This window comes from Phoca vitulina, unplaced genomic scaffold (genome assembly GCF_004348235.1).
Source record: "Phoca vitulina isolate PV1807 unplaced genomic scaffold, GSC_HSeal_1.0 scaffold13, whole genome shotgun sequence".
NCBI classification, from domain to species: Eukaryota; Metazoa; Chordata; class Mammalia; order Carnivora; family Phocidae; genus Phoca; species Phoca vitulina.
Genome location: NW_022589716.1, coordinates 2,723,797 through 2,737,701, shown reverse-complemented (window position 1 = coordinate 2,737,701; position 13,905 = coordinate 2,723,797). Strand labels below are relative to the sequence as shown.

At 55.7% G+C, this 13,905-nt stretch overlaps 1 protein-coding gene across 12 annotated transcripts in view; it reads right to left on the bottom strand.

Annotated features, from left to right (window-relative positions):
* Positions 1-13,905, bottom strand: part of MAST3 (microtubule associated serine/threonine kinase 3) — a 38,797-nt gene that overhangs the window by 2,119 nt on the left and 22,773 nt on the right. For all 12 annotated transcript variants that reach the window (XR_004300421.1, XM_032412435.1, XM_032412426.1 and 9 more), the window contains 13 exons: positions 13,169-13,307; positions 8,435-8,567; positions 8,041-8,206; positions 7,396-7,497; positions 6,603-6,725; positions 5,622-5,731; positions 4,606-4,742; positions 3,646-3,890; positions 2,940-3,146; positions 2,428-2,654; positions 1,843-1,965; positions 1,091-1,227; positions 801-982 (listed from right to left, as the gene is read on the bottom strand). Coding sequence is in view for 11 of the 12 variants with exons in the window: in XM_032412435.1 (XP_032268326.1) it covers positions 801-982; positions 1,091-1,227; positions 1,843-1,965; positions 2,428-2,654; positions 2,940-3,146; positions 3,646-3,890; positions 4,606-4,742; positions 5,622-5,731; positions 6,603-6,725; positions 7,396-7,497; positions 8,041-8,206; positions 8,435-8,567; positions 13,169-13,307 (2,031 nt within the window). In the remaining variant the exon portion in view is untranslated. The remainder of the gene's footprint in view (positions 1-800; positions 983-1,090; positions 1,228-1,842; positions 1,966-2,427; positions 2,655-2,939; positions 3,147-3,645; positions 3,891-4,605; positions 4,743-5,621; positions 5,732-6,602; positions 6,726-7,395; positions 7,498-8,040; positions 8,207-8,434; positions 8,568-13,168; positions 13,308-13,905) is intronic.

The window sequence follows — 13,905 nt, the reverse complement described above, 5'->3', positions numbered from 1 at the left end:
GACAGATGAGGGTCAGGGCCACCAGCCTCAATGTGGGGCCCTGGGGCTGAGCGCACCTGCCAAAGCCCACGTCCTTCCCCGTGGCCACCCAGTATGCCTGCTTTTCTTGCCTCCTGTTCCATGTGCAAGTTGCTCCCTGGTGAACTCCTACTCAGCCATCAAAGCCCTAGTTCCTATCCACCCGTTTCGCATCTAATGACCTACCACTCAATGGGCCAAAGATACGCTCCACCCCATGAAGTCAGGGTGAGCCAGAGGGGTAGCAACTGGGGTGCCCAGGCCTCCTGGAGACCCTCCCTGCTTCCCCTTTGGGTTGCCCCAGCCTGTTCCTCCCTTCAGCTGGATGCTAACCCAGTGGGGCTGGGGGTGTCTGTGTCTGGCTGTCTCACAGACTGGGGGCGCTCAGCATTGGGCCAAATCACCATCCTTTCCTGCCCCAGAATGATCTTTCTAAAACTCAGACCCCTCTAAAACATGCCCTCTCCAGCTCACACACCCTCCATGGCTCCCAACTGCCCACCAACGTAAGCCCAGCTCCTTGGCTTGACTCATCTCCCAACTTCCTCTCTCCCCTGCTTTCGTAACCCTCCTGCCCAGCCCCCTCTGTTCATGATGCTCCCTCTGCTGGGTACACTCTTCCCTGCTCTCACACCTGTCTCCTACCACCTCCAGGCTGCCCGGAAAGGCCCTTCTGGTCACCTCATTTCCCACATCATGTCATTCCCTCCTTTAAACCCTGCTGGCTCCCTCAGTGGGGCCAGGCACCACAGGCCTGAGCTGCCCTGGGGTGGCACACGTACCTGCTGGGGGATCAGGAGCTGGGCTGCGGCAAGGCGTGGTGGGGCTGGGGGAGAGGCTGTGGGTGGGTGACCCCGGGAGGCTTTCGCTGGACGACAGGGAATGGTGGAGGCCGGAAGAGAAGCTGCGGCTGGTGTGTAGCACAGAGGACTGTTTTGAGATCTTCTTGAAGAGCGACTTCCGCCTGAGGGTGGGAAGCCCTGATGCTTCAGAACCCACGCCCCCAGCAGCCCGGGGAGCTGGCCCCCGGGTCCTCTACCAACACTCCGTGGAGGGCCCACCCGCCGCTCACCGGTCCTGTGTCTCCCGCCGGCGGCTCCGTTTGCTCCGGCGTGCCATGCGGCCCTTGGCCACATTCTTCCGGGCGGGGCCCACCTTGATGGAGGTGTTCTCCAGGGCGGTGGTCCGGAGGGCGATCTTGTTGCCGCTCTGCAGGAGGGATGGCGAGGGGTCACCTGGATGCCTCCCATCTAGGGAGCCACCCACCCACCCACCTACCTCCTCATCCATCGAAGCCCCCGAGCCTATCTGCCCACTTCTCCTCTAATGACCCACCACCCGGTAGGCCAAAGGTACATGTCCGCCATCTGTCCGTCCATGCAACGAGCTGCCCGCCCACCCACCCACCCACCCACCGGTCCTAGGAGCTATCCAAACAAGGCCCTGCCTCCTGGCCTGTGTCCGCCTCCCTACTGCCAGGCCTCAGCCCCGGAGGACGCCTGATCTGAGGAAGACGAAGACAGTACGGATATCCCCAGCCTCATATGGTCAGGGTGAGCCAGAGGGAGGGCCAAAAGTAGGGGAACCTGGGGGACTAAGAAGGAGGTACATCCTGGGCAGAGTGGAGGGGACATGCAAGGCCTGGAATTGGGACCAGGTGTGGAAAGGTGTGGTTCCAGGGCGAGAACCTCAGCATCAGGGGCTGTCAGGGGGTCAGAGGAGCAAACCAGAGGGTAGGCAGTGGGGGCAGATCTGAGGGCCCTGAGGATGGACAGGGGTAGGGGTTCTGGGAGCCCCCAGGGTGGGCAGTGGTGGGCGCCGTACCTTCAGCAGCAGCTCAACGACATCCATGTGCACCAGCCCCAGGACTGACTCCCCGTTGATGTGGGTGATGAGGTCCCCGGCTCGCAGGCCCGCCTCCTGGGCGGGGCTTCCCTCCTCCACATTCTGGGGGTGAGGGTGGATGGTAGCGTCAGTGCTCTGGGGCCCCACAGCTGGAGACCCCTTGCCAGCTGGGTCAGCCATGGGACCCCAGCAAGCTGCTGCTTCCCGTGCTGTTTCCTTGACCTTGGGAGCTGTTCAGAGAGTGACTGGTGGGGAGGGAACAGGCCCTGGGCTGGGAGGAGGCAGGACGACACTCCCACTGTACATCTGTGGGCAGGGGCTAGGAGCTTCATGCCCAACTGAGGTCTCTAACCCTCTGTCCATCCCTGTCCGTCTTGCCCAAGCCCTCCCCATAAGGAAGAGGGACTGCAAAGATCCAGGTGGCACCAGCTCCCTGCCCTGGGCTCCAAAACCTTGCAGGCAATGAGACTAGAAAGTGCGGCTCCAAAAGTGAAGCATCTTGCCAGGGGGAAGCTAGACTCAAACCAGGTCCCGCTCTTCCTGCTCACCCCAAGGCCAACTTACCCAGACAACGTGGTGCACGGTGTAGACATCGCTGTCACCCATGTAGACGCGGATGGCTCGCAGGCTGAAGCCGTACTTCTTGCCTGAGCTGTGGATGACAATGGGGGGCCGCAGGCTGCCACACACGGGGGACGGGTCTCGGCTTGGAGAGGAGTCTCGGGACGATGGGTTCGAGGACAGCGAGCGTGGGGACAGAGGGCTCATGAGGGGGCCGCCGCTGCCATCATCTGCAGGACCAGGGTTGGGAGGGGGTCACTCCCTTGCAGGGACCAGGGCCAGGAGGGCAGCCCCCCACCAAGCTGATCACTCTGACTGCTTTCCTGTTGTTCCAATGCCCCCAGCATGGCCCCCCCGCCTGGCCTTTGCACATGCAGTGCCCTCTGCCGGGAATGCCAGTCCCCCAGCTCTCCCTGGGGCTAGCCGCTTCCCCCGGCCCGTGGCACGGCCCCAACCCAGGGGTCAAAACAGACATGGACAGACAAGCAAAGACAAGGCTGGGCCACGCGCGGTACCGGCTGTGATGATGAGGGACAGGGCGGACACCGAGGCAGACTTGGGCACGCGGCCCCCGCTGGGGGAGACCCGAGACTTCTCGGGAGCTGGGTCTCTTGAGCCCCCAAGGCGGCGGCCCCGACCAGCATCCAGGGCCCGCGGTGTCGAGTGTCGCGCACCAGTGCTGTTGCTTCGTAGGCGTGCGTGGCTGAGGGCAGCTGTGTCGGCTAGGGGTCAGCAGGGTTGGCGGTCAGCCTGGCCGCTCTCGCCACTCCGCCCCCTGCCCTCGGGAGGCAAAGCCCCTTCCTCCCCGGTCAGCATGTACACCGTTCAGCCTCCTCCTGGCCTTTCTTCAGGCAGTTCCCCCTTTCTACACTTCCTTCCTGCCCTGCTCTCCCTGGAAAGCTCCACTCTTCAAGTCCCCTCCTCTAAGAAGCCTTCCCCCACCCCTCAGATCCCATACCCCTCTCAGAGCTCCCCAGCCTCATCCCCTTCTCCAGTCCCATCCTGACCCCATGAAGCTGGGGGTATCATCCCTAGACTGGGAGTAACACTGAGGCCTGAGGCCTCTCTGGAGCCCTGGCCTCTCCTATCTTAAAGCCTTTGTTAGACAAGCGAATGGTCTCTCTGGAGAGCTCCTACTCAGCCTTCAAAACCCATCTCAAATAGTCCCTCCTCTGGGAAACTTTCTACAATACGATCCCTCCCATCCGGGACCTCACCTACCAGAAAGGCTTGAGGGCTTGGGCATCACTGGGGTGGCTGCTGGGGGTGGATCAGGCTCCCCCAGAATGAAGATGGGCCTCTTGGGGCCTGCAGAGGCTGGGCTGGCTCCCTCATCCTCTGACGAGAAGGCAAACTTGGGCATTGTGTCCAGGATAATAGTATTCAAGAGAGATGGGCTAGGGCCCCGCTCAGGCTGGGAAGAAGATGACTGGCAGGAAGAACCAGAGGATGTCCAGGACCTCAGTCTGCAGCAGAGGAGAGCCAAAGTCACACTTGCCAGGTACCCTCGCCCCAGGACACCCAGTCACCCCTAGTGGCCATATATTAACTCTCAGCTTAGAAACAGAGGTAATTTGTAAATGCAGGGTGAATCCCCTCAGCATGCTCGGTCCTCTGTCTGCCCAGAGAATTTCTGTGTGTCTTTTATTATTTTTTTTTAAAGATTTTATTTATTTATTTGACAGAGAGAGACGCAAGCAGGGGGAGTGGGAGAGGGAGAAGCAGGCTCCCCGCTGAGCAGAGAGCCTGACATGGGGCTCAATCCCAGGACCCCGGGATCATGACCTGAGCCGAAGGCAGACGCTTAACTGACTGAGCCACCCAGGCGCCCCTCTGTCTGTCTTTTAAAAACCCAGCTTCCAACACCCCTCCGTTAGCAGACATTGATTATTTTTCTGTTGAGTCTGGTCTTTGAAGAATGAACAGGAGTTCGTCAGCAAAGGGTATTCTGGAACAGGGCAAGCAAAAGCCTAGCAGTAGGACCGCGCAGTTGCTCTATGCTCGGTGTGGTCTGGGGCGCAAAGCCAGGGGGGCCACGTTGGCGGGGCTCTGACACGCCAGCCCACGTGTTTGATCCTTTCCGACTGGGCCACGGGAAGCTCTCTCCAGCATTAGACCTTGTGGTCCCCCCTCCCGGCAGGCTTGGTGGCTGGATCTGCGCACGCTCCCCAGCCCACCTACCGGATCTCCACGCTCAAGCGGCGGCCGGACTCGCCCTCACCGCTGCGCTCCCACCCTTCCTCCCGGTCCTCACTGAAGCTCCGCTCGGCAAAGGTTGGGGTGGGCTGGGCGGCCAGGAACTCGGAGCTGCTATAGACCTGGCAGCAACAGAATATAACAGTAAGGACACGGAGACAGGCAGCCACACCCCTGGGGAAGAGCCGGCTTAGTTGAATGCTTCCTATAAGCCCGACGCTTCCTTGTGAGTCATTTCCTTCTATCCATACTCGCCACATCCCTAAGAACAGAAGAGTCTTTAGCCCACTGTACGGATGGAGAAACTGAGGCTCAGAGGGCCCTGGCTACCAACAGGGCCACAGCCGGGGTTCCTGCTGCTGATCGGGACGCTCTGCGTGGGTCTCAGGCCCGCAAGCAGCACAGAAGGTTTTTTTCATCCAATTATAAACGAAGGCAGGTGCTTAAGCTGGTGAGGCTCTAAAGTAAGCAGTGAGAGAGCAGCACTGTTCACAAGCACCTCAACACGGGCACACCCCGAATGTCCATCGACAGAGGGGTAAACACAGTGTGGCCCATCCACGCAACGGAATAGCACTCGGCCATAAAGAGGAACCAAGCTCTGACACGGGTCGAAGAAGAGGTCAGACATGAAAGGCCACGTGCTGTATGATTCCACTTAGGTGAAAGATCCAGAATAGGCAAATCCAGAGACAGAAAGCAGATTGGTGGTTGCCAGGGGCCGGGGGAGGGGGGCAGGGGAGTGATTGCTCGTGGGGGCGGGGGTGATGGGAAGGTTCTAGAGCTAGACAGAGGTGATGGGTGTCCAACGTTCTGAATGTACTAAATGGCGCTGAACTGTACCGTTTAAAATGGCTAGTGTGGTACATTTTATATGTATTCTTACCACAATAATAATTAAAAAAAAAAAAAAGGTAGAAGAACACCCCCCACCCCCACCCCCCGCAGTGAACATCTTGCGTGTTTCCGGAGTGCTAGCTGTGTCTAGGCCCCGGACTCACCTTGCTGAAGCGGTGGGAACAAGACGAGAACTGAGGGATCTCTGTGGATGACTCCTCGTCATTGGTCTCCTCATCCTCTGAGCCCAGGTGGCGGTAACGTTCCGAACGTGCTGGGGAGGGAAAGGCACGTGCAGCCCACCTGATACCCACAGGTGGCCGCAAGGGCTGTGGGGTGATGTGGGGAGGGCGTCCCAGGCAGGGAGACACTGTCAGGGCAAAGGCATCGAGGTGGGACCATGGCTGGTGTATTTAGGGACCACAGGAGGCTTGAGTTGCAGAGTGAGTACCTGGCAATAAACAACCTAGCTGCATCCCTACGATCTACAGGATCGTGGGTGGGAATTCTTGTGTCTGACCCTCAGTCTTCTCACCCCTGAGATGGGTCACCCAGAAGTAGGTAATACTGGGCATCTTAAAAGGATGCTCCCCATTTTACAGAAGAGGAAACAGATGCTCAGAGAGGACCTCTGACATGCCCAAGAGCACACAGCAAGGTCTGGAGGAGGTGCTGGAAACCGAGGGCATTTCATCTGCTTGGCTGGAGCCCCAAGTGGGCAGAGGAAGACTTGTCTGAGCCCACCCACAGTGTTGGAGGGGTTCCCCCCACAAAGCCCAGCAAAGTGCCCCACCCTTCTGTGTGACAGACAGGGCTCCGTGCCTGGTCAAGGCTGGACACTCAGGAGGCTGAACCTGCTAGGGATGCCAGGCCAGGGTCTGCCACACTCAGCGCCTCGGTTTCCCCTCCTGCAATCCGGAAGGATGCCGTGGCCTCCTGACCCCAGATGCACAGGAAACCAGCCGGGGGTGGGGGGGTGGGGGTGGGGCAGCTACCAGCAGACATGCTCTGATTTCTCAGAAAGCTCAGGAAGTCAGAAGCTCCAGGCTCAGGGCGAGGCGCTTGCGTGGAGACCCTGGCAGACACCCCACACCATCTCAGGTGAATGTGGGACAGCAGAGTCCGCCCCCTTGACCCCTACTTACTGTCAAAGTAGCTGGTGTCATCCTCGGCTTCAAGCTGTGGCACAAACTCAGCTTTGTGTCGCAGAAGCCCGGCCCAGTCCAGTGTCCAGAAGAAGGGGTGCTGCTTTACCTCGTGGGTGCCACCTACAGACATGCCCAGCTCAGCCCTGCAGCCCCCCGTCCCCACTGCCCCCTGGGTCAACTAGGAGCCCAAACTTGGCCAACACAGAACCATAAAGATGGCAAAGGGAGCAGCCGCTGTTTCAGAGTCTGAAGAGGGACAGAGCCGGGGCTAGAACCCAGGCCCTGCTCTTGCCTCTGCTGGATTCTGAGATCCCACCACCCGGGGAAACCCCACAGCCCTAGGAGGGCTTCCTTCCCAGGCCTTTTCCATGCATTTCTACTCCATGGAGTAGACTGACTGCGTGAAGGTATCCTGTTCCCCAGCCTGAGCCCCTGTGGTCCTCTCCAGTGGCTAGGCTTCATCATGAACGTGACCTGTAGTGGCTGGGTAATGGGGTGCTGCAAGAGTCTCAGTCCCTTAACCATTAATTAGGTGGCTAAGGAAATCAGAACAGTGGGATCCACTGGGCTGGGCCTTTGAGGACCTGAGGACACAGCCCATCATGACCTTGCAGGCTTCTATACTCAGCCTCAGTGCCCCTTGTCTGCATCAGACCCAGCTACCTGTTAGCTCCTGGTGAACTCCTATGTATCCTTCAAAACCCCAGCCCCAAGCCCCCCTCCTCTGTAGTCTCTCAAGTTATTGCTTCCCCAGTCCCCATCCCACCCCCCTGCCCCCCCCATCACATACCAGTGCCCAGACGGTCCAGTGGGCTCTGTCGGAGCAGCCTGGTGATGAGGTCTTGGGCATCAGCTGGGAGGGCCTCATCCCCTTCTGGCCACATGATCTCATCTAAAATGAGGAGAGGGGAAAAAAAATTAAAATAAATTAAATTAAATTAATAAAATGAAATAAAATAGGAGAGGGAGTGAGAGGGTGAGGATAGCCCTTCATAGCACCTCCGACCACCTCCCCTCACTCACTGCACACCAAGCCATCCTTCAACACGCCAGGCTTAGTCCAGTCCCACCCACAGCCTTTGCTCTGGCTGTACCCCTCCACCAGGGCCGTACCCCTCTTCTACTTCTGTGGCTCCCTCTCGCTCCTTCAGGCTTTGCTCACACTGTCACCTCAGCGAGGCCTCCGTGACCCCCTATTTAAGGCAGCCCCCACCACATCTGGTACCCCATCCTCTCCCCTCTTCCTGCTTTTTTTCCTTGGCATTTTTTTGTATCTGTTGTTCGGTAATTTGCTTATTGATCTCCCTCACTGTCTGTCTTGCCCTTGGCTATGTCCCCAGTGTCCGGTTGGGGCTAGGCACCCTGTAGGGGGGCTGCTGCCCAGAGCCCCAGTGGGGCCAAGACTCGAACCGCGGCCATGGTGGGGGAAACGCACCACTGACCACCTGGCCAAAGAGTTCCTCGGGGGTATCTCCGAAGAAAGGCACACAGCCCACCAGGAATTCATAGAGGACAACACCCATGGCCCACCAGTCCACCGGCTTCCCGTAGCCCTGGCGGAAGATCACCTCGGGCGCGATGTACTCAGGCGTCCCGCACACCTGGGTCAGGCAGAATGGGGAAAAGGAGGATGGCCTCCAACTCCAGAGAGGCCACGGGAGAGATGGAGAGGTCAAGGCCAGGCTGGGCACAGGGGTGGAGAGAATTATGGGGGAGGGGGAGCAGTTGATCTTCTCCTTTGTGCTGCAAAATCTCCCCATGTCCTGAGGGTCAGGATCCAGACAGAGGGAGGTGGTCCCACACCCACGGCCCCCTGCCCACCCGCACACCTGCTTGTCCACGAACTCCCGGGTGTCCTTCTCGATGTGGCCCTCGTAGAGGTTGGTGGCCATGCTCATGAGCCCAATCTTGGACAGGCCAAAGTCGGTCAGCTTGATGTGGCCAAGTGAGGTGATGAGTAGGCTGTGGGCGGGTGGGTGGTGCACTCAGGGCCGGGGGCCCGAGGTGCCTGGCCGCTCATGCCACCCCAGAACTTGGTGCCACCCCAGGTGGGCTGAGGTCCAGCCAGGGCAGCTTCACTCCCCGGAGGGGGTCTGAAAGAGCTTCCTGAACACAGGCACATTATCACAAGAACCAGTAGGTCTTGGGCGGTATTTCAAATCTGGCAAACATCTCGGTGCACCTACTGGATGCGTCCGCTGTTGCTGCTGAGCACCAACTGTGTACTCCACTGTTCAAATACAAATTTCCTGAGAATCACTCCGTCGCCCAACTGTGCGTTAAAACGTCTGAACACCTACTGGGTGGATCTAAAATACATGTTTGTACATGTGTCCATTCTTTTTACCAAACTAAATGCTTTGCAAGCACTTATTGTTTACATTCCCTGTTGAACAATGAACATACTTTGAGCATCTGCTGTATACAGAAATCTTTCTGTGCACCTCATGAGGAGACCCACTTTTAACAACTTGGACACCTACCACAGCCCCTCTGGAAAACAGTATGGAGGTTCCTCAAAAAGTTGAAAATAGAGCTACCATACGATCCAGCAATTGCACTCCTGGGTATTTACCCCAAGGATACAAAAGTAGGGATCCGAAAGGGTACGTGCACCCCGATGTTTATAGCAGCAATATCCACAATAGCCAAACTGTGGAAAGAGCCAAGATGTCCATCGACAGATGAATGGATAAAGAAGATGTGGTATATATATATATATATACCACAATGGAATATTATGCAGCCATCAAAAGGAATGAGATCTTGCCATTTGCAACGACGTGGATGGAACTGGAGGGTATTATGCTGAGCGAAATAAGTCAAACAGAGAAAGACATGTATCATATGACCTCACTGATATGAGGAATTCTTAATCTCAGGAAACAAACTGAGGGTTGCTGGAGTGGGGGGTGGAATGGGAGGGATGGGGTGACTGGGTGATGGACACTGGGGAGGGTATGTGCTCTGGTAAGCGCTGTGAATTGTGCAAGACTGTTGAATCTCAGATCTGTACCTCTGAAACAAATAATGCAATATATGTTAAGAAAGAAAAAAAAAAGAAGAATGTAGCAGGAGGGGAAGAATGAAGGGGGGGAAATCGGAGGGGTAGACGAACCATGAGAGACGATGGACTCTGAAAAACAAACTGAGGGTTCTAGAGGGGAGAGGGGTGGGAGGATGGGTTAGCCTGGTGATGGGTATTGAGGAGGGCACGTTCTGCATGGAGCACTGGGTGTTATGCACAAACAATGAATCATGGAACACTATATCTAAAACTAATGATGTAATGTATGGGGATTAACATAACAATAAAAAAATTTAAAAAAAATGGCAAAAACTTGGACACCTACCATGTACCCTGCTCTTCAAGTTTTCCCATCAGCTTAAGTACATGCACGTCTTGTTAGGTGATAGAACCACATGGACCATCTTTATAAAGTCACTTTTTTTTTTTTTAAAGATTTTATTTATTTGACAGAGAGAGACACAGCGAGAGAGGGAACACAAGCAGGGGGAGTGGGAGAGGGAGAAGCAGGCTTCCCGCGGAGCAGGGAGCCCGATGTGGGGCTCGATCCCAGGACCCCGGGATCATGACCTGAGCTGAAGGCAGACGCTTAACGACTGAGCCACCCAGGCGCCCCATAAAGTCACATTTTTATGTACCTCCTGGTACACGGGCTGCTTCATTTCTAGAGAACTCACTGTGTATATCCAAGCTGTTTGATAAACCCTTTATTTGGCACATCCTACATACCTCGACTCCATAAAAAAAAAATAATTCTGTGCACCTACTATGGGCAGCCACTATTTTTAAAAATAAGAGACGTTTCTTGAGCAACTACTGCGTACATCAACTGAGGAAAACCATTTTGGTGTAGCCCCCAGGTGCAGTTAAAACCAAGGGCTTGGGGCGCCTGGGTGGCTCAGTCGGTTAAGCAGTCTGCCTTCGGCTCAGGTCATGGTCCCAGGGTCCTGGGATCGAGCCCCGCCTCAGGCTCCCTGCTCAGCGGGAAGCCTGATTCTCCCTCTGCTGCTCCCCCTGTTTGTGTTCCCTCTCTCACTGTGCCTCTCTCTGTCAAATAAATAAATAAAATCTTTTAAAAAAACAAAATAAAAATAAAATACAATTTTAAAAAATATCAAAAACCAAGGGCTTAGGCAGGCCTGGGGCCATCCACTGTTAAGACAACCAATACTTCCGGAGTTCCTATGGGCACATGCCTGTCTAAAAAACATTCACCTCTTGAACACTGACTATATGAGCTATTTAAGAAAAATGTTTTCCTTCTTAGAAATGAAATGCTATGATGCCGGGGATATGCTTCAAATTACCCATCCTGGGGGGAGGGGGGAGCTGGAAGTGGGAGGAAGCAGGACTGGGCGAGTGTTGGAAGCTGCAGGATCAGGATGGATGTGGGGAGTAGACGGCGGGGGCACTGGACCCTTCTGTTCTGGGCTGAACTGTGTATCCCCAAATTCCCATGTGGAAGTCCTCACCCCCAGGAACTACAAATATGACCTAATTTGGAGGGAGGATGGTCACGTGACTAGTTAAATGAGGACGTCCTAGAACATAGTGGTCCCTCATTCAATAGGACTGGTGTCCTTATGAAAAGGGGACATGTGGACACGGACATGCAGAGGGAGGACACCACGTGAAGGCCGGAGCGATGCCGCCACGAGCCACGAAATCACCAGAAGCTGGGGGAGAGACCTGGAAGAGATCCTTCCCCGGCACCTTCAGAGGGAGCCCTGCTGATACCTTGATCTTGGACTTCTGGCCTCCAGGACTGTGAGAATACACTTCTGTGGCTTCAGCTGCCTAGTCCGTGCTACTGTGCTCTGATGGCCCTAGCAAATGAATGCACCTTCTCTTGACTTCGGGATGTATTTGAAATCTTCCAAAGTGAAAAAAAAAAATTTTTTTTCTCGAGCACCTGTTATGTGTGCCCACCTCCCTGAGCCCTCTGGGGCTGGACACTTGCCTGAGCCTTTTTGCAGATGAGGGTCCCGAGCCTGGGAGGGGCGGGTCCTGCTTTGGGGTTTAACCTGACACACTCGGGAGACCCCAGCCCACTCTAGGATGATCCACAGAGGTCTGCTGGGCACAGGGCATCCTTAGAGTGTCGAACACAGAGGTCCAGGTATACAACAGGTGCCAAATACACACTTTATCTTCTGAGTTGCTGGCAAACTACGAGATGCCCTGGAAACAGGCAGGGCTCTTAACGCTTCTGTTCACACCTCCACGGAGCAAGTATCTTCATCTGAGAAAGGGACAGTAGGTGCTCAATGCTGCTCTCAAAACAAAAACTTTAACACAAAGGCAGCTGAAGTGTTCTGGGCCTGGCACGCAGCCATCGCCTAGTAACTGTTCCTCTAATCACCTTATACAAAGCTGGTGCCCCATGAATTTACGCACCAGATTTAAAAAAATGTGCTTTATAAATCCGAAGGGGTCATCATTGTGAGAGGAGTTAGTCATACTGCCATCTGGGTTCCTGAAAACGAGCACATGTCTAGGTATACAGCAGCTGCCAAATACACATCCGCTTTGTTTTCTAAGCTACTCACAAACTGCAAGATGCCTGAAAACACGCAGGCTCTCGACATTTCTGTTCACACCTCCACGAGGCCAGAACCCGAGAAACTCGAGGTTCTTGCCTGGTATCCACAGGGCACGTGATATAAGAACAGCCCCTGGGGGCACCTGGGTGGCTCAGTCGTTAAGCGTCTGCCTTCGGCTCAGGTCATGATCCCCCAGGATCCTGGGATCGAGCCCTGCATTGGGCTCCCTGCTCGGCAGGAAGCCTGCTTCTCCCTCTCCCACTCCCCCTGCTTGTGTTCCCTCTCTTGCTGTCTCTCTCTCTGTCAAATAAATAAATAAAATCTTTAAAAAAAAAAAAAGAACAGCCCCTGAATCTATGGATAGCAGGTGCTCAATTAATGCAGGCAAGAATGCCTTGCAAAGTATGTAGGGGTTACAAAGCATGAAGGATTATTCATACATGTGTCTTACAGTCACCCATAGAGGACCCGGCATGCAGTAGGTGCTTCTTAGGTGCTAGAGTAAAATAAACCTCCCGAGGCTCTCGATAAACACATTCTCTTCCTTTCTTGCCTGCACGAACATACAACAGGTGCTCAAGACATGCACAGTCCCTTCCTTCACATGTAAGGTCTTGCAAAGGGCATATCCCTGCTCTCAGTATATAGATGGCGCCTCCTAAGTGCACGTTCTCTCCCCTTGGAGCAGCAGCTCTGTGAGTGCACAGGCCCTTCTCCTGTGTATTTTGTGCATCCTAAAGGGCACATTCTCTTTGCCTGGCAGCCCCTCCATAAATGTACTATCCTTCCCTTGCATACAACAGGTGCCTATTAAGTACCTGATCTCCTCTGTACACACCAGGTGCCCAACATTGCCACTGTTCTGTGTCTTCCTGTCACCAGGGGCCCCAGGGGCCAGCAGAATCCAGACAGGCGGGGCTCTGCGAAGCCCCAGACCCCAATCAGAGGCGCTGCTCCCCCCCTCTCCCGCCCCAAGGCCCCAGGCTGCTCACTTGTCAGGCTTGAGGTCACGGTGCACAATGCCATAGTTGTGTAAGTATTCGAGTGCCAGCACCGTCTCGGCGAAGTACATGCGGGCCATGTCCACGGGCAGTGGGCCCATGTTCTTCAGGAGCGTGGCACAGTCGCCGCCTGTGGGGGGCGCAGATGCATTCACAGAGGCCCTGGGCTCTATAGCCTCGCCCCGGGGCTTACAGGACCACTCCAACCTCCTGCAAAACGTCCCCAGTCTGTACTGAACCAAGGTGGGGAACCAAGTGGGGCAGGAGGGAGGGCAGATCTCGACTCCTGATTCTCCCCCTGGAAGGACAGCAGCTCCGTAAGGGCACAGTCCCTTACCCTGTACACAGCTGGTGCCTCCTAAGTGCTCGTTCCCTCTCCTTGCAATAGAAGCACCTCGATCAACACACACCGCTGCACTCACCTGAAGGGCCTGCTCATTCTTAAATGGTAAACTTGCTGCCACAACTCCTCTTCCTGGCCCCCAACCATCCTGGCCCTTCCAACCCCCACCTCCCTCCCTTCCCTGCTCTTACTTCTGGCCTTCAGGCCTCTGCTCACTAGTACCCCCTGCCAAAGGTGTCCATCCTTACCCTATCCCCCAGGGTCCTATTCTCACACTCCTCTTTAGCTCCCTCAGCCCCAACCCCGCAGGATGGGCCCCTGCACCACAGACTGAGGGTCCCCCGAGGCAGGCCGGGACCCCTTGGAGGACAGAGCAGACCCCAGC